Source organism: Myotis nattereri (genome assembly GCF_964212035.1).
Source record: "Myotis nattereri genome assembly, chromosome: 1".
Lineage (NCBI taxonomy): Eukaryota > Metazoa > Chordata > Mammalia > Chiroptera > Vespertilionidae > Myotis > Myotis nattereri.
In genome coordinates this window covers 229,530,857-229,553,166 of record NC_138075.1, presented here as the reverse complement: position 1 = coordinate 229,553,166, position 22,310 = coordinate 229,530,857, and the positions used below count along the sequence as shown (strand labels likewise).

Genomic DNA, 22,310 nt, shown 5'->3' with positions numbered 1-22,310 from the left:
AGCGTGTCCTCCGTGTGAGTGTGAGCGCACGGGCTCAGCGTGTCCTCCGTGTGAGTGTGAGCGCAGGCTCAGCGTGTCCTCTGTGTGAGTGTGAGCGCGGGCTCAGCGTGTTCTCCGTGAGAGTGTGAGCGCACGGGCTCAGCGTGTCCTCCGTGTGAGTGTGAGCAGGCACGGGCTCAGCGTGTCCTCCGTGTGAGTGTGAGCGCGGGCTCAGCGTGTCCTCCGTGTGAGTGTGAGCGCGGGCTGGCTCAGCGGGCGCCACCTGATGTGTTCCTGTCTCTAGAGCAGCGTGGCCCAGCTGCCCGTGGAAGAACTGAACCGGATCCAGGAGCACCTTCAGAGCCGCGGGCTCGCGCACAGGTAGGGCCAGCGCCGGTGTCGCCGCCTGTGGGATAAGGGCTTAGACTTGTGAGGGGTAGACTCACTGGACGGACGAGAGCTGTGCTTCCAGGTGGCTGCGGAGGGCTTGTGGGGGGCCAACTGCCTCAGACACAGGCCTTGCTGTGCGGGATCGGGAAGGCGGGCAGGACGCCTCTGCCGCTCTGCGGGGGGAGGGCGCTAAGGTAGGGCCCGCTCCCCTGACTATGGGGCAGCCGTGCTCCCAGTGGAGGGACTGCATGCCCAGCCGTATCTCACAGGCGCACAGCACCTCATCGGACGGCCGGAAGCGCTGCCCCTCAGACAGGCCTGACCCAGGCCTCGGCTGCGCCTCGATCCATTTTACTTCTCGTAGCTGTTCGCCTCCCAGCTGGTTTGCCGAGTCGTAGAGCCGTTACAGAAGCAGGACGTCTCTTTATGAGGCGTCTCTGTGGCTGCCAAGCTATGGGGAGCAGCTTTGACCTTCCTCCTCCTGGGTCGGCGGGGGTTGGACAGAGAGAGAGAGAGAGAGAGAGAGAGACCTGTCACTCGCTGTGGCTCGGTGGTGAGAGCGGCTTGGTGGAGGCGTCTTGCGTTGAGGAGGGCGTGGCTGGTGGGCACCCCGGTCTGGGAGGACCCCTCAGGCGCGGGGCCAGGACAAGTGTGACCGCCTGTCACCCTCACAGCAATGGTGGGTCGAGCTGCTGTCACTGTGGCCCCGGAGTCACTGCTCAACCCAGCTGAGGAAGCGAGGCGGTGTCTCCCCGAAGGCAGCGCGTGGCGGGAGGGGTCTGGGGCGTGTGCACCGGGTCTCGAACGGGCGCCCGTCGCAGCGCTGAGCGGTGGCAGTAGCTGTCAGGCCACGCATCGCCTGTCGCAGTGTGTGGGTGTGAGTGATGGCGGAAATACTGACGGGGCGTGGCTGTGGTCCTGGAAAGGACACAGGCCTGACTGGCACCACAGCTTGCGGAGGGTGGGGCAGGGTCGGTCTGAGGACGCGTCGGGCAGGTGCGTGCGGCTTAAAGAAGCTCTGCGGCTTCCTCCGGGGACGCTGGGCGCTAACCCGCATGGTTGGTTCCAGGCACCAAAGGCTCTACTCCCTGCTGGACAGGCTCCGCCTCGCCACCGCCCCGGGGTCCCGCGGCCCCTGTCCTCCGGCCACGTCCCACCCGCTGGATGGGGAGGGGTCCCTGGCGCTGGAGACTGTGAGCCCAGACAAGGTGAGTGCCCAGCACGTGTGTGTGACACGTGGCCCAGTCGGGGCGCTGAGCGTGCAGCACTGGTTCGGGTTGGAGGGCATCATGGCACTTGGCACGGCTCCAGGGCTCCCAGCAGCTCCCGGCCTGCTCTGCTCCTGCCAGCCCCACACAGGGTCCCGTCACGGCCCCGCGGCCGAGGTCCGGCCCGGTCAGCAGGGGTGGGTGAGAAAGGCAGTGCTGACTCGGATTCTCCTGGTGGGGCGTCAGGGGAGTCGATGGGAGAGCAGGTGTTGGGCGGTCACAGCCGCACGCCTGCACAGGCCTTCAGCTCAGGCCCACTTGGCCGGCCTCCCTCTCCTTAGGCTGCTGGCCCCCTGCCTATGGAGCCCCCCCAGGGCCCTGTCCCCATCCGCACCGCTCCACTCCTCGCACCTCGAGACCAACTTGGGGGCCTTGGTGCTCTGCTTCCCTGGGGAGTTCAGTTTAAGTGTGAACTGGATTTCAAACCCGGCAGCCCGGGCATCGCAGGGCAGCGATGGCTGGGCGTGTCTGCTGAGCTGGCCCGGGGGTGGGGGGGCAGAGCTGCCACCCCAGTGGGAGATGACGGGTACGAGGCCGGATGGTGAGGCTGAGGCACGGGCCTGCGACCCTCAGTGCTATCGCCGAGTTGAAAGGACAGCGGCTGTTGGCCAGGTGAGGGGAGGGGACGGTGTCTGGACAGTGAAGCAGGTTCAGAGCGAGCCTTCGGGGCAGCCTCTGTGGTTGGGAGCCGCCTGCACAGCCAGCCAGGGGTCCTTGTTACAGAACCGCGTCCACAGTCTGCGGCCACTGCCCTCTGGTCTGGGCAGGGGTAAGAGCCCGTTGCCAGCAGAGCGGAAGCCCAAAAGCCCTGCCCCCTGCAGGCGTGACCGCCCTGTCTCCCCAGGACTGGTACGTGCGCCTGGTCAAGTCCCAGTGCTGGACGAGGTCTGACTCGGCGCTGCTGGAGGGGGCGGAGCTGGTGAATCGGCTCCCACCGGGTGACATGAGCGCGTTCCTGAGGCACCCGGTACGTGGGAATCCTGCCCCTGTCGCTTAACCCCCTCCGGTCCTCGGGCAGCCCTCGGTGGTGTGCTCTCACGCCGGCCCGGTAGCCAGGGCCTTGGGTCCAGGCACTCGGGACATGTTCCCGCGCCGGTGGCAGGGCCTTTGCGGGCGGTAGAGGCTGACCATGCAAGTGAGGGGGTCTCCAAAGACCAAGTCTCGGCGCTTTGTAATGCGGCGGCATTGGGACAAGCAGGAGCCGGCCCCGGCAGCTGGCTGCCGCCACGTCCAGACCCATCAGTGGAAGCTGACTGCTCACTGTCCTGTTTGCTTAGGGACCCGTTTATGAATTTTTAAAGTTAGGTCATTGGACTTTCACAGCTTTTAAAGGTTGTGGCTATAAGACAGGTTTAATCCGGGTCACTATGATGACATAGGGTTTTCTGAATATTAACTAAAGATTGACATTCTACCTGAAAACTGGCCAAAGAAACCCTTACATGACTTTTAAAGATTGGCAAAATAATACCAATAATTGCAACGCCATATGAAATGCTTTTTTTCCAACCAAAATGGTGGCATTTATATGGGACCTTGATTTATTTCAGCTGTTTTTGAGCATAACTCACCTTTTTCCAACTCTGGGAGTGTGAAGGGCTTCGCTGGGTCCTGGGTGGCAGTCAGCTCGATGTGTGTCACTGTCAGTGAAGGTTTTGTCATCTACACTGTGATTTCATAATAAAATGAAAATACTCCTTTAAACTGAAACCGCCCCAGAGAGACCAGAACTGTAGTCACCGAGCATGTGTGAGGGTTCGTTTATTTATAACAGATGCAGGATATGCTTAGGGTTTTACGGTTTCTAACCTGTGTACCTCGGGCACGTTGCATTACCGTCTTCCTGCTGTCTCCTGGCCTGATTAACGCTGTCATTGAACCTTCGATGCCCTGACGCAGGAGTTCAACGTCAGCCTGTTAGCCCCGTGCCTGGGCGTGGGCGCGCGGGAAGTTTCCGGAGGCCAGAAGAGCGCCCTCTTTGAAGCAGCGCGCGAGGCGACTCTGGACCGGGTGGCCGGCGCGGTCCAGCCGCTGCCCGCCGCCCACCAGGCGTTCCCGCCCTCCCTGCCTGCGGAGTCCGCCGCCTACTGGAGCCAGTTGAGCGATCTGTTCGGTAATTAGAGTAAAAGTGTCTCTTGTTTATTTACTTTAAGTTTTAAAATTGATTTTTAGGGAGAGAGAGAGAAACATCTATGTGAAATCGAGTCATTGATCAGCTGCCTCTGGCATGATCCACAACCGGGGATCGAGCCTGCAACCCAGGCATGTGCCCCGACCGGTAATCGAACCAGCAGCCTTCCGGTGCACGGGACGACGCCCAACCAGCCACGCCACACTGGCCAGGGCTAAAAACGTCTTTCACTTTTTAAAATGCTGCAGGGCTAGGGCTGCTTTGCGCTGAGTAGACGTGCAGTAAGTGCTGTTGCTCTGATAAACAGAAGGAACTGCGACACAGCACCGGGGTTCCCCGTCCGCATGTCTGTGGATGTGGGGGCCCCTTTGCTGGCCGTGGGCCCCGCGCAGGCGGGAGGGCCTGGTGTGCTGCCGAGGAGCCGCGCCCCCGCCAGCGGCCTGCCTGCTCGCCCAGCGCGAGCCTCTGCCGGGTTCCGTCCTCCCCGAAGGCTTCTGTTCCAGGGGATGCCGGGGTGTACCGCTCCCTGACCACGCTGGCCCGCGCCCTGGCCCAGTTCCTGCTGCTGCTCCCCAAGCTGCCCAGCCACCTGCACCTTCCCCCGGAGAAGGAGAGGGACACTGTGAAGTTTGTGGTCATGACCCTGGAGGTGAGAGGCGGCTCGGCACAGAGGGCAGGCACTGTCACGTGACAGGGCACAGGGCAGAGAGGTCCCCCAGCGAGGACGTAGCCGCTGGCGTTGGAAGCTCTCTGGAGCCCACGCTCTCAAATCCAGCCTCCTGGCCGCAAGGAGGCAAGGCCAGCGCTGTCTGCCCGGGAAGGGCCTGGCCTGGCGTGTGGCAGGGAGGCTGCCGAGAGCAGCCCGCCGCGCTGGAGGGCAAGGCGCAGCAGGTCTGGGTGGGTCCTGGCAGAGAGGGGAGCCGGGCACTGTGGGGAGCAGCTGCTCGGGACTGACGAGGAGTGGGAATGCAGCCCACCCTCTGGGAGGGCAGGGCTGTTGGGGCCCGCTGGCCTCGCGGGGTTGCCTGCTCCCCGACACCGCGGCAGGAAGGGAACCGGGCCCCGCCTCTGACATGGGCCTCCCCTCCAGGCACTGGCCTGGCACTTGATCCACGAGCAGATCCCGCTGAGTATGGACCTGCAGGCGGGCCTGGACTGCTGCTGCCTGGCCCTGCAGCTGCCCGGCCTGCGGCGCCTGCTGGCCTCCCCTGAGATGGTGACCCGCACCTGCTCCCTTATCCACTGCGTCCGCCTCCTCCTGGAAGCCAGTGAGTGTTGCTCCCTGGGCTCTGTCCTTGCACACTTGCACCAGGAGTTGCCCCCCCCCCCCCCCCGATCTCACAGGCGTTTATCTTGTGCCGCTGAGTCAGGAAGTGGGGGGTAGGGGTGGATAACCAGGGGCCTTACTTAGCCTTCACTAGGACTGAACTTGAGTTTGCTCTGGTGGTCACTTCGGTCAGGTTTCGAGCTCCAGCTCTCATATCTCTCTGTGGCTGGCCCAAGCCGACTGCCCATGCTTTAGTGCTAAGGGGTGTAGGTGAGCAAGCCTGCCTTTGAGGGGGACTGGCTTACCCTGAGCGTCCGAATGCTAGTTTCTGTGCTGCATTGGGACACTAGCTGCTGTCAAGGAAAAATGAGTTATTCTTTTCAAGGGAAGTGTCCTCAACAAGGGTCAGTAGCCAAAATCTTTAATAAATTGGACGTTCTAGCTTTACATGTTGGAGGGTGTTTTGAAGTTCTGTGTTTTTAAATGGAACATTATAGAGTGGCGTTTTGAAGTTTCATTGTTTAAATTGCTTTCATCTGTGCATTTGTCGTCAACTTGAACATGAAAATCCAGGGAGCAGTTTCTGAAGCTAGGCTCTTGGGGCTGCAGCGTGCTTGGCAGCCCTGAACCCTGGGCCGCCTTGAGGCCTCCTGGGTGGGGTGAGGCAGCAGCAGCAGACATGGGGGCGGGGGCTGGGAAGTCGGAGCCCAGGAGCCCGTCCGCCGGCGCTGCAGGTTGGCCGAGACGTTGGTGCCGAGGTCTGGTGTCGCCTGGAACTGTCTAAGCTGGTTCCGGGATGTCTAGACCTTGTGTGGCGTCGGCTGCCCTTGGCATGGGAGGCTGCATAACTGAAATGGGAATGACGGGGTGGGCGGTGTGAGCAATCCTCCCGTGTGTCCTTTCCTGATGCAGTTGTGGTGCAGCCCGGGGACCAGCTGCTCAGTCTAGAGAGAAAGACAGACACCCCGAAGGCTGCCAGAGTGGACGGAGGAGACTCACGCACACAGAGTGAGTGTCAGGACCTGTTTGGGGCTTGGAATTCACTAGCAGGAGAGACATGTGAAGTGGTCAGCGTGGGCCCCGGGAGGTGAACTCAGCTGGTCCCATTGCTCACCCCGACACTGAAAGGCAATGTGGGCCCCGGCCAGTGTGTCTCAGTGGATAGAGCGTCGGCCTGCAGACTAAAGGGTTCGATTCCAGCCAAGGGCACATGTCCTGGTTGCGGGCTCGATCCCCAGTAGGGGGCGTGCAGGAGGCAGCTGATCACTGATTGTCTGCCATCACTGATGTTTTTGTCTCTCCCTCTCCCTTCTCTGAAACCAAGAAAAAATATATTTTAAAAAGATTAATAAATAAAGGCGATTGGGGACATTGACCTGCATGTTACCCTTTCTCCACCTGCATATCTTCCCTACCTCGGGCTCCCTGTGGCTGACCTCCCACTTGGGGATGGCACACTCCCAGGAGGCCCTCCTCTTCTCCCGCCCCTCCCTCCTGTCCTCCTCCCTCCATCAGTCCTCCCCTCCATCCCCTGCTCCATCCATTCTTCCCTCCATCCTCTCCTTCCTCCCCTCCATCCATCCTCCCATCCATCCCCTTTTCCATCCATCCCCTCCTCCATCCTCTCCTTCCTCCCTTCCATCCATCCTCCCATCCTGGCTCTACGTTCTCTATGCACTTACGTCTCTCACCTCAGGCTCTGGCCCCGTGGGGGCAGGGAGTATGTGTCCCTTCTCTGTGTCCTCACTGTTGTACTTGCCCATCAGAAGCTGGTGGAGTGATGAATGAGGGAGTAGAAATGCTAAGGAGCTTGCAGCTAGTGGACACGCCCTCCTGAACGCTAGCTAGCTGAGTGTGTACTGCAGCCAGCTATCTTGGTGGATTTTTAAATGGAAATTCCTGCTCTTCCTACAGAAACAAGGAGTCCACATCCCATTCACTTAACCTTGCTCTAGACTCAGGCACATGCCCCGGTTCCTCACCTACTTCCTCTTGACTCGGTGTCTTCCCCGGAGCGTGGTGCAGGGCGGGGCGGGAGGGCTCTGGACTGGGGCTCCTTGTCACCAGGGCCTCCAGGACCCAGGCCATCTGGCCCTGCACTGCGGTCAGGCTGGATGCTGCTAGCAGCGGCAGGCAGTGTGGGGGGGCCCGAGGCAGGAGACCAGGCCGACGCGGGTAGATGAGTCCGAGCTACAGTCTGTAGGTCCCCAGGGGCCAGCTAGAGGCCTGGGGGATGCCATCTTCCTGGGGCAGGGTGTGCCTTCTCCCTGGGAGGCAGGAAGATCAGGAGGTTTGGGGGTGTCCCTCTTCTCTCCCATTGGCTCAGGCCCCGAGCACGTGACTGCAGCCTGCAGGACGGTGGCAGAGCTGGTGGAGGCCTTGCCGTCCGTGCTGGCCTTGGGGCATAAGAGGAACAGCCACATGCCCGCGTTCCTCACGTCCGTGCTCAGGAACATCGTGGTCAGCCTGGCCCGCTTGCCCCTCGTCAACAGCTACACGCGCATCCCCCCCCTGGTGAGTCTGCAGACTGGCCCTGGCGGGGGTTCCGGTGACCCAGTTGGGCCAGCTCGGCTGCTGCCTTGGGTGGCCCGGTGCCGTGGGGAGTCCTGACCCTGCCTGGTTCCCTCTGCCTGGCGCACAGCTGGAGTTGCAGCAATGCTGGCCTTTCTGCGTGAGGCGCAGGGAGCTGGCCCATAGACCTGGCCCTGGTGAGCTCGTCCCTGGTGAGCTCGTCCCTGGTGAGCTCATCCCTGGGTGAGCTCGTCTCCGGGTGAGCTCGAGCGGCCCTTTCGCTCTAGGCTGTGCCGGGCCGAGGAGGGGAGGGCGGCTGTGACCACGCTGGGGCCTGGAGGCTGGAGCTCAGCGACTTCTTCCACCCTCTCAGGTCTGGAAGCTCGGGTGGTCACCAACGCCGGGAGGGGATTTCGGCACAGCCTTCCCCGAGATCCCCGTGGAGTTCCTCCAGGAGAAGGAAGTCTTCAAAGAGTTCATCTACCACATCAACACGCTGGGTAGGTGGGCTCCTCGCGACCGCGCAGGGTGCCAGCCTCGGGTCCCCGTCCCGGAGTGTGCTCTGTGCCTCTTCGTCCGTGGAAGATCTGGGCCCGCCCGCTCACGGACAGGCGTTCTGAGTGCACACACACACACCCTGAGAACTTCCACACGTGTCTGCGTGAGCGTTAATCCCAGGTTTCTGTGTGTCAGCGTGTCTGAAGTCGGGTCGGTGCCTGGTAGTTGGTGATGGGAGTGAATCCGACCCCGCAGGAGGCACCCCGCCAGCAGGGACGGGGACTGTCCCTGTGCCCTTGTGGTCACTGATGCCACCTCGTGTGCAGGACGGGCAGGGTGTGCGGGAACCACCGTGGTCGATGCAGAGGAAACAGACGTCAGAGGAGAGCCGGGCTCTGTGGGCGGGCCGTCCAGCCCAGGCCCAGCTCGGTCCTCGGGATTGAGTGGGCTGGGCGCCCTGCGTGCTGCCCGTGGCACAGCGACTGCTTCCCTCAGGCCTCCTGCTCTGCAGCGCCGTGGCCGTGGCCGTGGCCGTGGCCGCTTCTGTCCCCATTTGATGGTGCAGGTGTGATCTGCTCGGGGTCGGAAGGGCGGTGCTGAGGGGCAGTGCCCTGTGCGGAGCTCCAGTGTCTCGGGAGTCCGGCGTGGCACCCATGGGCCCGGGCAGGCCCACCCTTCGTCCCTGCGGGGCCTCCTGCCTCGGGCTTCTGCAGACGTGGCACTGGCTTTGGTCCTGAAGGTTCAGGCAGCAGACACCTTGTTGGCCTGCATCCCCTGAAGTCCCGAGAACGAGGCATTACCCGCCGACCGACATGAGATCTGAGTAGCATGGAGGCGGCCGCCTGGGCAGGTTCCCTCCCTGCCCTCAGAGGTGGCTGTCAGGCAGCCATGGCTTCCCAGCCTATGCCAGCTCCCCCTTCCTGGGCTGCCCTGTGTTTGCCTGTCTGTCAGACCTCGGCCAGGGCAGTCCTATGACCTTGTCCTGGCACCTGTTCTCGCTTTCGCTCTCTCTTCTCCACGTGATCCGAGCTTTCCTCTTCCCTGTGGAAATGCCCATATATGTCTGCCATCTTTGTACCCAAGTGTGGGTGTCTAACCCACATCTCAATCAGTCTGTCTGTCTCCCTCCCTCCGTCCATCTTAGCAAGGAGATCCTGTCCCTGCAGCCCCAGCAGGTGACGAGAGGGGTGCGGAGCACATGGTGCGATGCCCTCACTGAGGAGGAGCGTGCCCTGGCCAGACTGCGTCCCTTTCTGATCCTCTAGCCCAGTGGTCAGCAAACTCATTAGTCAACAGAGCCAAATAGCAACAGTACAAAGATTGAAATTTCTTTTGAGAGCCAAATTTTTTAAACTTAAACTATATAGGTAGGTACGTTGTTATTAACTTAATTAGGGTCCCCCTAAGGCTTAGGAAGAGCCACACTCAAGGGGCCAAAGAGCCGCATGTGGCTCGCGAGCCGCAGTTTGCCGACCATGGCCTAGCCAGTCAGGGACACTGAGCTCTGCCTCCTGTGAGCAGCCGAGCTGGGCGGGGCTCACGCAGCGCACGCTGACCACTGGGGCTGGTCCCGGCCATGGTTGTGCCCAGGGCATCCAGGAGCTCAGTCCAAGGCGGGACTTCCTGGCCCTTTCCACTTGGCCACACCTGCCAGGCAGGGTCGGGAGGGCGCCAGACGGACACACACACACCCCACTGCCAGGGCAGCACTCGGACACGTGTGCTCGGTGTCCGCGCTGGAGGGCGGGCGCCGCAATGTTCTGCATTGCAGACCTGCCGAGGGCTGAGGCAGCTGCTGGACGTGGCCGGGGCACTGCCCCCTCCAGTCAGAGCTGGCGGCCCAGCTGGCGCCTCACGTCGGAACGTTGGGGGAGCGGGTGACACTCTGCCTCATGTGACGTTTGCATCGTAGGGTGGACCAGCCGCACTCAGTTCGAGGAAACATGGGCCACCCTCCTGGGCGTCCTGGTGACCCAGCCCCTCGTGCTGGAGCAGGAGGAGAGCCCCCCGGAGGTAAGCCGCCCGCAGCCTGGGTGTCCGCCGCTGGCAGCCGGCAGAGGAGGGCAGCCAGCGCTCTTTCCCGTGTCACCTTACTTGTAAGAGTAGCAGGTTGCGTCTAGACCAGGGGTGGGCAAACTTTTTGACTCGCGGGCCACAATGGGTTCTTAAACTGGACCGGAGGGCCGCAACAAAAGCATGGATGGAGTGTTTGTGTGAACTAATATAAATTCAAAGTAAACATCATTACATAAAAGGGTACGGTCTTTTTTTTATTTTTAGTTTTAGTCATTTCAGATGGGCCGGATCCGGCCCGCGGGCCGTAGTTTGCCCACGGCTGGTCTAGACTAATGCTCGGAGCAGAGCGGCTCTCCTGCGACCGGGGAGCTGCCTGGCCACCTGTGGGCGCTGGAGGCCAGTGCGTTAGGCACTGGGGTCAGTAATTCCCGACTCAGCACGTAGTTCAGTCAGAAGGAAAGGGCACCTGAGGAGGCCGGCCCGAGGTGCCTGTGCTCACCCTGAGACGTTCCCAGGCGTCTGGGAGTGGGCTGTGTATCGGTACAATATTAGGAAAAGCCACATTCGGAAGGCAAAGCCCGGGAGAGTGAACGTCATGGGCCCTAGTCCTGTTCTGGCAGGAGGGTGGCCTGACTGCGGAAGGGACAGTTCAGTGGTGGGTGTCAGAGCCGCGTGCACGGCCTGCGGGCCCACGCGTCGAAGCTGTCGGGTGGTCATGTGCCAAGTTCTCGAGTTAGTGATGCCTGTGGGAGACCTTGCTTTGCGCCGTGGACGTTTGTCCATTCGATTGTTTGCAGTGACCGGTGTGGGGGCTGTGGTGGGTGCGGGCAGACAGGTCGGGACCTGGCGGGGAGGGCATGTCCCCCTGTGCGCTCAGGCTCCTTCCGCCGGGCCACGTGGTCTGTGTGCAGGTGGGCACAGATAGTGCTGGGGCCTAGCTGCTCGTGACGTGACCCCATGTGGGCTCCTTCCAGGAAGACACGGAGAGGACCCAGATCAACGTCCTGGCTGTGCAGGCCATCACCTCCCTGGTGCTGAGCGCGATGGCCGTGCCCGTGGCCGGCAACCCCGCCCTCAGCTGCTTGGAGCAGCAGCCCCGGAACAAGCCCCTGAAAGCACTCGACACCAGGTTTGCCGCGTTGCCGTGTCCAGGGCACAGCGTGGAGGGGCCTAGGGGCACGCTCCTTCCACCCCACCCAGGGGCCAGCAGCTCACCTGCCCTTTCGTTTGTTACTGAAACTAAAAAGCAAAGCACCAGGCGTGTTACTGCGAGAGGTGTACGTGCTAAAGTGACTTGACCGGCCGCAGTGGACACGGCCTGAGGTGGCGGGCCTCTGGCTGGCAGAGCAGGAACTGGCCGGCCAGCAGGGTCTGCCGGGCTCAGCAGGCGCCGCCCGCAGAGGCTGTGCTGTGCTGCTGTGGGTGCCTCTCCTTTAGGCAGAGCTGGGGGCGGGTCCTGGCGTCTCTCACGTCTAACATGTTAAAGGAACTGAAAGTTGAACCTTTGTCCTGGATTCTAGGTTTGGGCGGAAGCTGAGTGTGATCCGAGGAATTGTAGAGCAGGAAATCCAAGCAATGGTGTCGAAGAGGGAGAACATCGCCACCCATCACCTCTACCAGGCGTGGGACCCCGTCCCCTCTCTGTCTCCAGCCGCCACAGGTGCCTGTCGGGAGGGGCTGCTTGTCCCCGGGCCGGGGCGTGCGGTGGCCAGCACACTGGCGGCAGCGGGGGGGCAGCCAGAGGCTGTGGCTTCGCGTGCTGCCCTGGCCCATGGCAGTGCCGGGCGCCCTCAGGACTGGCAGCTTTAACCCTCTTGAGGGAATGAAACCGGGAAGCAAATGCTCAAGAGAAGGGAACGTTGTGGGGTGTTTCTTTGCTTTTAAATATGTTTTTATTGACTTCGGAGAGGGAGGAAGAGGGAGGGAGAGAGATCCCAGTGATGAGAGAGGAACATCCATCAGCTGCCTTCTGCATGCCCCACGCTAGGGGTCTAGCCTGTAACCCGGGCATGTGCCCTGGCCAGGAATCAACGTGGTAACCTGGTTCACAGGTCAACACTCAACCACTGAGCCGCGACAGCCGTGCTGAGGGTTCCTCTCATGTGCACTTCTGCTGCTGGATGCCCTGTGTTCTAGGCTAGTCTGTGATCCCTGGGCTGTGGGAGGTGGTAGGTTCTCCAGGGTTCGGTCCTCAGCCTTTGCTGCAGGGCTCCGTGTGCAATGCCATGTGCCGTGCGCCCTCAGACATCCAGGCGAGAGTCAGCTGAGTGTGAACTGGTCCCCTGGGAGTCTCGGGCCCGTAGGGCAGAGGAGTTGCAGCATCGCTGTCCCAGGAGCAGCCGCTGCAGGCAGGCGCGGAGCACGTGCTTCGGGGCAGGGAGGTCTCAGAGGGAGCGGGGTCAGGTGGTGCCCACCAGAGCGAAGTGCGGGCTCAGGGCCTGGGCCTGAGGGAGGGAAGCTGGGAAGAGTGTGGAGAAGACCCTGAGTCTGAGAGGGGGCACCGCCCGCACCCTGTCCCCGGTGGGCGCGGCTGTGCTGTCCTCCGGGCCCCAGGCCCCTTGCGGGCTGCTGCCTCCTCCACAGCTGCAGACTCGGGCTGTGCCGCTCTGCCAGCTGGTGCCCGTGGAGCCAGAGCTGGTGCCTCCGGGAGAGATGGGCCCTGCCAGCTGCCTACTGTGAAGGGACAGAACTTCCCAGGCTGTGCCTGGCCAGGCTTGGCGGCACTGCCAGGCAGCTCTGACGTCCTGTCTCCCGCAGGTGCCCTCATCAGCCACGAAAAGCTGCTGCTGCAGACCAACCCCGAGCGGGAGCTGGGCAGCATGAGCTACCAGCTCGGCCAGGTCAGCCCGTGCCCCGTCCTCCGTCCTCGGGTTTGGGCCACTTTCACCTTCAGAAGCAAAGTTAAATGCGTTTAAAATGAAGCGAAGGGTGACTTTTATTCGTCTTATTTATGGTATTTATTCTGAGGAGGGCTAAGGTGTTTTATGAGTTGATCACGTAGGTGTGTGTAAACAGTGGAAGAGTGTGAGGTAACGGAGGTGAGGGACGGCCAGGGCCGCGGCCCGTGCTGCTGGCTGGGTCACTTTCACGGGCTCTTGAGAAGAATGGGCCGTTGTGTGCACGACAGGGAGGCGGCGGGGACACCCGAGTGTGGCAGCCTTGGCCCCACAGCGGCTGTGTTCTCCCTCAGCGTGTGGCCGTCACGCAGAAAGCCCGGCCCTCAGCTGCTCCCCTCCTTCCAGGGCTTCCGTTTTGAAGGCAGAGCTTTCTGAAGACCCCCCTCCCCCACCGGGACCCACTGGTCTGAGCAGGCCCTGCCGGGTGGTGGGCCCCTCAGTGGCCGGACCCCAGGCCACACCTGCGCCCTGGCCCTGAGCTCAGGGAGCCGGCACCAGGCTCCTCATGCTGACCCAGGCCTGTGTTGAAGGTGTCCATCCACTCGGTGTGGCTGGGGAGCAGCATCACGCCCCTGAGGGAGGAGGAGTGGGACGAGGAGGAGGAGGAGGAGGCCGACGTCCCCGCACCCCCGTCGCCACCCACGTCTCCAGTCAGCTCCAGGTTCCCACCGCCTTTGGTTAAAGCCCTTTGGGATTTGAGTTGTCCGGGAGGTTGGGGCCTCGTAGATGAACCTCTGTGTGCTCCACAGGAAGCACCGGGCTGGGGTGGACATCCACTCGTGCTCGCAGTTCTTGCTGGAGCTGTACAGCCGCTGGGTCCTGCCGTCCAGTTCCGGCCGAAGGACCCCCATCATCCTGATCAGCGAAGTGGTGCGATCTGTAAGTTTACCTCGCCCGTCCCTAGTGCACACAGGCACGTACAGGTGTACGCACGTGTACATGTGCACACACGCACGCACATGCACACGCGCGCTCAGGTGTCGTCTCTGGGAGCCTGAGAAGAACTCTCAGGCCTGGGACATGGATGGTCTCTCCGCCGGTGCAGGAGCAGCTCTGCATGTCCACCCCATGGCGGACAGGTGCTCCGAGGGCAGGGGCAGTGTCGTGGCGACGTCACGCCGCTGCCCAAGGCTGGAGGCTCCCCTCCTTGTCCTTAAGTGTCTCCCTGGGGCCGGGCTCACAGGCCCACACGCCGCCTCCGAGAAGCACCATTTTGGAGTTTTTGTTCTCAAACTGTTGGTCCCAGGATTCCTTTACGTTCTTCAAATGAGTGGGGACCCCAGAGGGCCTGTTATGGGGGTTATGTCTGCTAGTACTCACAGAATTGGAATCAAGTCTGAGAAGTTGTTTATTTTTGTTATTAATCCTCCCTGAGGATATGCTTAGAGGGAGAGATGGCCACATCCATGATGGGAGAATCGTGGGTCGGCTCCTGCCTGCAGCCCCAGGCATGTGCCCTGACAGGGAATGGAGCTGTGACCTCCTGGTTCAGAAGCTGATGCTCAACCACTGAGCCACGCCGGCGGGCTGATGTTCCTTTTAGATGTTCCGTGAAGAGCTGAGCCTTCGGCAGCCGAGCGTTTGGGGAGACAAAGAATCCCCAGCAAAGCGTTTATTTCTGAAACAGCGTCTCTGCTGGGGCTTTGAGAGCCTGACCCGACGCCATGGGAAGGCCTGGGGCTTTGGGGGCAGAGCAGACATGGGCTTGTCCGTGGTGACTGCTGTGGACAGGTTCCCTGCAGGTCGTGGCTATCCCAGCTCCGCCCACTGCAGCGAGCGCGCGCACAGGCGTCCGTGAGGATGTCCCGACCACGCCGCGTGTGTGCCCTGCCTTGAGGTCCAGGGTTTGCGTGTCGGCACGCATGGGTGCCCGGAGCCCGGTGTCGCTGGGCTGGGAGGAGGCGTGCTGGGTGCGTTCCTTCCTTTCCTGAGAGCGGCTCCCCTTCCTGTCCTAACGTTGTGTCTGCAGCTCCTCGTGGTCTCAGACCTGTTCACGGAGCGCAGCCAGTTTGAGATGATGTACCAGACGCTGACCGAGCTGCGCAGGGTGCACCCTCCAGAGGACGAGATCCTCCTGCAGTACCTGGTGCCGGCCACCTGCAAGGCGGCGGCTGTCCTCGGCATGGTGAGCGGCGGGCACTGCGCGCGGCGCCGAGGGGGCAGCATCAGCCGGCAAGGTCCACGGGGACGGCCACCGCCAGTGAAGCACGTGGGCTCCGCTCACTCTGGGCTCCCCCGTGGAGTGTGCCGTGGTGGGCGAGCCGCACTTGGGGGCTCCTGTGCGCCTTTGTCAGGTTGTCTCGGTGGCGCACGCGCCAGGAGCTGGCTGTGTGGGGGCCCCTTCTCCGGGGTGCTGCTGGCCCCTGCTTCCTACCGCCAGGGCCCCTCCCGGGACTGCTCTGTCACTGTCCCCTGCACTCCCACCCCACAGTGTGGGTGTCACAGCCTTGTCACAGGAGGGCGGGCAGGGCCTTTGGGGTCCCTCCTGGTTCTGCCTCCAGCTGATGAGAACCCGGCCAGCGCCACACCCACTTTCTGGGCGGTCGTCACCATGTGGTGTTGGGGGAAGCCCCAAAAGTGGAAACTCAGGATCTGTTCCGAAGGCCTGACACACAGCCTCATCCAGACGCGTCAGAACTTTCATATGGAGAAACGTACATACACGGCCAGGCAGCTGCCCACGGCAGGTCAGCAGGCGCCTCCGGCCATGTCCCGTCTCTGGCCTGACCTCTCTGTGGGCGCATCCGCTTCCTGCGGAGTCAGCCCAGCCTGAGGCTAGAGGTCGGACAGTCACGGAGGGTTAAACAAGCCAGCATTTCCCAGACGCCTTGGCTGCTGGGCCGTGTTACGTCTCTGAGGGAGTCCCGTGCCCGCGGTACCTGCTAGACAGGCGTCCCGGCCGGGGGAAGGCCGGCCTCTGAGGTAGCGCATGTGGAAGAGAAGAGCAGCCGCTCCGCCCGCTGCCCTGCGCCACCTCGGCTCGCCCTGCGCGTGGCAGAAGCCGGCGGTGTGCTGTGCCCTCGCAGACCCCTGGCACCCTCCTCTGGTGCGGAGACGCTCCCTCAGCAGCACGAGCGGCGGCCTGGCCCTGGCCCGTGCCCTCCTGCGTGCTCGGCCTGCCTGTCCTGACAGCAGCGAGCAGGCGCCTCGTGGAGCCCTCACCGTGAGTCCTGCCCCAGGAGAGCGAGGCTGAGGCCAGGGTGCTGGGCCGCGTGCTCCAGGTCACACAGGACCAGGCCGAGGGCTGAGCCCACGCCCGGGCCTGGCTGGCCTCCCCACAGAACCCGCCCCTGCGAGCCCAGGCGCCGAGCAGGTGCCCCCCATCCTGGGTGGCCCCGGTGCGCCTGCGAGCACCCTCTTCGCAGCTGCGCCCCGAGTGTGGAGCCGTGGGAGCGCAGAAGCAGCTGCCTGTGGAAGCCCTTTGTCTTTGTGGGCGCTGCGGTGGCCTGTTCCATTGTGGTTGTGTTTTGTGCTCAGGCCCAGGTCCCCCAGGCGTGCTGTGTGTCAGTAAATCAAATCAGTAAGAATTGTTTCTGAAGAGGCCCCGAGGCCAGATGGCGCCCTGGGGACTCCTCGTGCTGGCGGTGCAGGGGTCGGGCTTCTCCTCCTGACGCATCAGCCCCCTGCCGGCCCTGGTGGTGCCTTTAGAACTGGGGCCCTGGAGGCCTGGGGGGAGAGTCCCTCGGCTGGTCCCCGGTCTGTGGGGCTGGGGGGGAGAGAGGGAATCCTCGGTCACGCAGGGACATGGACGGTTCCTGTGGGCGCCGCACTGCCGGCCTCCCGGAACCGCTGAGACTGCAGACTCTGCCGGCCGGGGTCGCCGTCCCAGGGGAGGGTCTGACCCGCTGTGGCTGCCCAGCACCCGCTTTCTGTGGGGTCTCACGTGGAGGGCACCATGTAGGTTCCTCCTTAACGCGTGTGGTCAGGGTGCCTGGGAATGGGCACGTTGGCATAGATGACAGTCGGGTCCCCTGGACTACCTCAGGGCTCCCAAGCTCGACTGATTTACTTCAGTGATAGGAGCAAAGTCAGGGAGGGCGCACGGGGCCACGTCCACAGGAGACCAGGCTCAGCTTCGGAATCCTCTTCCGGAGTCACACGGGACGCGCTGTTTCTGTGCAATGCGTGTGAAAACCCACACGGAGCCCTGCCCACCAGGGAGGCCCCTGCCTGGCCCGTCCCAAACTCCAGACCCCAGGGGCGGGAGTCAGCACCCCCACACTGCCCGCACAGAAGGCCCGGCACAGGTCACCTCTTAACAGTCGGCTGGGCGCGCTCCCCACACCTGGGCCGGACGCCTGCCAGGGCAGCCTGCACGCCCTCCCGCGCCCCCACCCCCACCCCCCAGCTCGACAGTGGACCTGCAGGCGAGCCCTAGTGGCCTCCTGCCCTCGAGGTCCAGCCCCTGCCTCTGCCCGGCTCCAGGACAAGGCCGTGGCGGAGCCAGTCGGCCGGCTGTTGGAGAGCACGCTCAGGAGCAGCCACCTGCCCAGCAGGATCGGGGCCCTGCACGGCGCCCTCTACGTGCTGGAGTGCGACCTGCTGGACGACACGGCGAAGCAGCTCATCCCTGTCATCAGCGACTACCTCCTTTCCAACCTCCGCAGCAGCGCCCAGTGAGTGGGGCTGGAAGGCCGGTGGGGGGTGGGCATGTCAGGCCCCAGCCTGTCACAGCAGAGCCGGGGCACCCGGAGCCCCTCTCCTGGGCTGTGGCGCCTGCGTGACTGAGCGGCTGCGCCTGGTTGCAGCTGCGTGAACCTGCACAGCCAGCAGCACGTGCTGGTCATGTGTGCCACCGCCTTCTACCTGATGGAGAACTACCCTCTGGACGTGGGGCCGGACTTCTCCGCATCCATCATACAGGTGACCGCCTGGCACCGCCCCGGGGGTGGCACCGCTGGGAGCGACAGGAGCCCGAGGCAGGGCCCTGACCCGGACGCCTCCTCTCGCTCAGATGTGTGGGGTGATGCTGTCGGGAAGCGAGGAGGCCACGCCGTCCACCGTCTACCACTGCGTCCTGCGGGGCCTGGAGCGCCTCCTGCTGTCCGAGCAGCTGTCCCGGCTGGATGCCGAGTCCCTGGTCAAGCTCAGCGTGGACAGGGTGAACGTGCACAGCCCGCATCGGGCCATGGCCGCCCTGGGCCTGATGCTCACCTGCATGTACACAGGTGAGGTGGCCGGGCCCACCGGTGTCTGGGCTACTGATGGGTCTCCTGTCGCTGCTCCACGGCATGCGGACCACAGTCCCCGAGGTTCTCGAGGGCAGCCCAGAGCCGCGTTCCCTGTCGTGTTGCTGCGCAGGCGTCACACACACCTGGGGACCAGGGCTCCCTCCTGCTCCCGGCGCCTCGGGTTCGCGGAACTGCTGTGCGGGTCCGGGCGCCTCCCCAGAGCCGGCCAGCCTCCCAGGCGCGTAGCAGTGCTGCCCTCGTTTCAGGGAAGGAAAAAGCCAGTCCCGGCAGAGCCTCCGAGCCCGGCCCTGCCACGCCCGACAGCGAGTCCGTGATCGTGGCCATGGAGCGCGTGTCTGTTCTTTTCGACAGGTAAGCAGGGGAGCCCGCTCACCCACGGCCGCCGGGGCTGCGCCGAGCAGCTGCCCGCACGCACGTTTGCCGTCCTCTCGGCCGCCGCTTCCCACCGCGTCTTGACCAGCCTGGGCCTCGCTCGCTCCGGAGCGGGCAGTGCTTGGCCCCTGGCACCCGAGTGCCCACATCTCCCGAAGGCGGGCACATCAGTGGGGTCAGCAGGGCACATGGAGGTGTGTGGAGGGCTGGGCAGTGACGGGACCTCCGCCAGCACCTGCTGCCTTTGAGGGGAGCCGTGGTCCCAGCAAGCTCACATGGCGCCCAGGGCTGGGCAGTGGTGCCCAGGGCTGGGCAGCGCCGCATCGGGACGGCTCCCGGCAGGAAGGGAGAGTGTGCGGGGCCCAGTGCCAACGTGGACAGCAAGCACGCGGGCTCTGAGAGGATCGGCTGCTTCCCACACCGCGCAGTGGTCAGGCTCCGTGTGGGGTGATGCTGTCGGGAAGGGAGGAGAAACTTGCCAGCTCTGGGGAACAGGCTCGGGGCCTCATCGGACTTTGTCTGGGGGACAGGCCTCCATCCAGGGGACATGATGTGTATGGCATCGGGGAGGCTGGTTCTGCCCACATGGCCATCACATGGTCAGCTTGGCCATCATGGGATCAGCTCGCCCATCATGTGGTCAGCTTGGCCATCATGGGATCAGCTCGCCCGTCACGTGGTCAGCTTGGCCATCATGGGATCAGCTCGCCCGTCACGTGGTCAGCTTGGCCATCATGGGATCAGCTCGCCCATCATGTGGTCAGCTTGGCCATCATGGGATCAGCTCGCCCGTCACGTGGTCAGCTTGGCCATCATGGGATCAGCTCGCCTGTCACGGGGTCAGCCCTGCCAGCAGAAGCCATTTAGGCTTTCACCAGGGCACACTGAGCCAGACATGCCTGTGTCCGTCTGGCCAGGCGACGTGCTCTGGGAGGCTCAGGGTGCAGTGTGTTTGGAGTTGAAATTGGACATGAGTGTGTGCAGCTGTGCTCCTGTCCCACCCATACTGGTCCAGCCCTCTCCGCCAGTGCTGGCAGGGCCACCTCAGGTCCCCGCCTTCCTGGGGCTTCTGTCCCAGGGCCAACAGGGAGGCCTTTCAGCACTGACAAGTGGGAGGGACGGCCGGTGGGTGCTGGCATCTGTGGGTGGGTGGTCGGTCGTGGGCACACCTGGCAGGAGGCATGGCCCGCAGCTTACAGAGCACCCCGTGTGTGCCCCGAGGGTGACCAGGCGGCTCTCCCAGTGTCCAGAACGGGACCCCTCGGGGGCAGGTTCCGGGGCGCACAGGGAGGACCAGCAGGAGTGCAGGCAGGTCCAGGTGAGGTGAGGAGAGGGGGCCCGCGGACTCCAGGGCCGCAGCGTGAGGATGTGGCGGGAGAGGCCCCGGAGGGCCGGCGCCTGACGGCAGCAGCATGTCCCGGCAGCGCTTTCACCGCACATTCGGTCTCTAGTGCAGGGCCCCCGCCCCACCCCCCCCCCCCGCCCCAGCACCACACCGGCCTGACACCCTTTCCTGGATCGGGGCCTCGCGTGGGAGGGGAGCCCCAAGCCTGGGCGCTTGTCTGTGGGTCACTCGTGAGGTCCCCAGTTAACATTCTAGGTGCCCCCTGGAGACCCACCTGCAAAGTCTCCGAAGGTCCCAGCGGGGAATGGGGGCGCAGGGTGGGGCAGGGCTGGGCTGACTAGTCCCCTCCTTTCAGGATCAGGAAGGGGTTTCCCTGTGAAGCCCGCGTTGTGGCGAGGATCCTCCCTCAGTTTTTAGATGACTTCTTCCCTCCACAAGACGTCATGAACAAAGTCATCGGGGAGTTCCTATCCAACCAGCAGCCCTACCCGCAGTTCATGGCCACCGTGGTGTACAAGGTGAGGACTGGCGCCCAGGGAGGGCGGGCGTATAAGGTGAGGGGTGGCGGGCAGGGCGGGGCACCCAAGCCTGAGCCGGCTGACCGGCTTAGAAGCCTGGACGTCTCTTGCCACCTGGACGTGCTGACCAGTGGACTTGCCAGCGGCCTGGTTCCTGCCCCTGAAGCCAGCACGGTTGCCTGTTGAAAGGGTGCCCCTCCCGCGCCCGCTGAGCTCCGGCCTCTCCTCAGGTTTTCCAGACGCTGCACAGCACGGGGCAGTCGTCCATGGTCCGGGACTGGGTCATGCTGTCCCTCTCCAACTTCACGCAGAGGACCCCGGTGGCCATGGCTGTGTGGAGCCTGTCCTGCTTCTTCGTCAGCGCGTCCACCAGCCCGTGGGTCTCAGCCATGTATCCTCCCAGGGTCCGGGGCCTGGCGGGCAGCCCTGCCGCCCACCACCCTCTCTCCTGTCAGGTCTGGGTTGTGTCTGTGTGACTTTCCCAAACTAACCTCGGCCAGAGCCCAGGTGTCAGGGTGCCATTGACCTTGAGCCCCTAGAGAGCAAGACGTGGACAAGCCACAGGAAGCATGCTGACCACGGGCAGGAGAGGCGGGCCCTGCCTGCCCCGCGCCTGCACCGGTCTGTGCAGCGGGGCCGTGCTGTGCTGGTTCTCATTGTCCTGTCGCTGTGCTGCGTCCTCCCCGGGGAGGCTCAGTGGAGCTCCAGCCCCACCCATGAGCGCTGGCTGCCAAAGGGGCGTTCCCTCTGCAGGGAGCCGGGAGGGCGGGCAGGGCGGCCTGGCCTCCTCACTCCGTGGGAGCAGGGCTAGCAGGAGTGGCCCTGCCAGCACCGCATGGGGAGCCAGGCCAGGTAAGTGCTCCGAGGGGAGCGCCCACTGCGCTGCTGGGGCTCCGGCTTCCTCCCAGCTCTGCCCGCCCCCCCTCTGCTGGGCAGAGCTGCTTTCCAGCTGGATGGAGGCAGCAGAGGCGGCAACCCGCCTGGGAGCTGTCGGAGGTGGGAGGCGGCTGCGGGCGTGGCCCAGATCCGCTGTCCTGCCCTGGCCCGTGGGCTCCAGGAACCTCTGGGCAGTCAGATCCGCGTCGGTCGGGTCCGCGCTTGCACTTGCTCCTTAACTCCCCCGCAGCCTGCCCCACGTCGTCAGCAGGATGGGCAAGCTGGAGCACGTGGACGTCAACCTCTTCTGCCTGGTGGCCACGGACTTTTACAGACACCAGGTAGAGGAGGAGCTGGACCGCCGGGCCTTCCAGTCTGTGTTCGAGGTGGTGGCGGCGCCAGGAAACCCGTACCAGCGGCTGCTGGCATGTTTGCGGAACGTTCACAAGGTCGCCACGTGCTGAGCACCGCGGGGGCACCGGCGGCGGGTTCGGCGGGGTCTGTGCCCAGCAGGCACCCTGCAGTGGGGCCACCGCAGGGGGTGCTGCGGCCGATGTGGGGCCGAGCCTGCGCCCTGGCGGAGAGCAGGCGTGGCCGCGTGGCTGCGTGGCTGGCCCTGCCGTGGAGCTGATTAATGCCGGTTCACGATGCGCACCTTCCTCCCCGACGGCATCACAGTCCGGGCGGCCAGGCTGCCGCTGCTCTCACGTCTGACGCCCAGCCAGGCGGCACCGGGAGCCAGGGTCCTGGGCTGTGTCCTGCTCCCGGCAGGCGCGTGCGGTGGGTGGCGGAGCACGCGGGCCGGCGCCACGCTTCCCTTTCTGTTTTCTTCTCAGGACTTAAAGTTTAATTCTATCAGTAAAGAGATTAATTTTAAGGTACCTTTCTATGCCGTGTAAGTCTGCGCCGCTCGCCACAGCCCCGTGTACGCGGCAGGCCTGCCCCTCCCACGTCACTGTCCGGCTGCTGCTGGCCCTGGCACCTGCCCCTCAGCACGTGGCTCCTTCACGGCACCCCCCTCCCCCCCACTCCCCACCCCCGTCGTTTCCA

General features: G+C 63.8%; 1 protein-coding gene across 1 annotated transcript in view; it reads left to right on the top strand.

Moving 5' to 3' along the window:
* HTT (huntingtin) overlaps positions 1-22,141 on the top strand; it is a 99,617-nt gene extending 77,476 nt beyond the window's left edge. The window contains exons 45-67 of the mRNA XM_081092472.1: positions 284-360; positions 1,439-1,577; positions 2,482-2,604; positions 3,537-3,750; positions 4,272-4,417; positions 4,859-5,036; positions 5,948-6,043; positions 7,362-7,549; positions 7,920-8,046; positions 9,957-10,057; positions 11,035-11,189; positions 11,581-11,720; positions 12,818-12,900; positions 13,488-13,618; positions 13,707-13,836; positions 14,927-15,082; positions 17,383-17,573; positions 17,706-17,820; positions 17,912-18,125; positions 18,395-18,500; positions 20,222-20,384; positions 20,615-20,775; positions 21,511-22,141. Coding sequence (XP_080948598.1) covers positions 284-360; positions 1,439-1,577; positions 2,482-2,604; positions 3,537-3,750; positions 4,272-4,417; positions 4,859-5,036; positions 5,948-6,043; positions 7,362-7,549; positions 7,920-8,046; positions 9,957-10,057; positions 11,035-11,189; positions 11,581-11,720; positions 12,818-12,900; positions 13,488-13,618; positions 13,707-13,836; positions 14,927-15,082; positions 17,383-17,573; positions 17,706-17,820; positions 17,912-18,125; positions 18,395-18,500; positions 20,222-20,384; positions 20,615-20,775; positions 21,511-21,724 — 3,348 coding nt within the window. The 3' untranslated portion in view covers positions 21,725-22,141. The remainder of the gene's footprint in view (positions 1-283; positions 361-1,438; positions 1,578-2,481; positions 2,605-3,536; positions 3,751-4,271; positions 4,418-4,858; positions 5,037-5,947; positions 6,044-7,361; positions 7,550-7,919; positions 8,047-9,956; positions 10,058-11,034; positions 11,190-11,580; positions 11,721-12,817; positions 12,901-13,487; positions 13,619-13,706; positions 13,837-14,926; positions 15,083-17,382; positions 17,574-17,705; positions 17,821-17,911; positions 18,126-18,394; positions 18,501-20,221; positions 20,385-20,614; positions 20,776-21,510) is intronic.
* Positions 22,142-22,310: the final 169 nt, after the last annotated feature.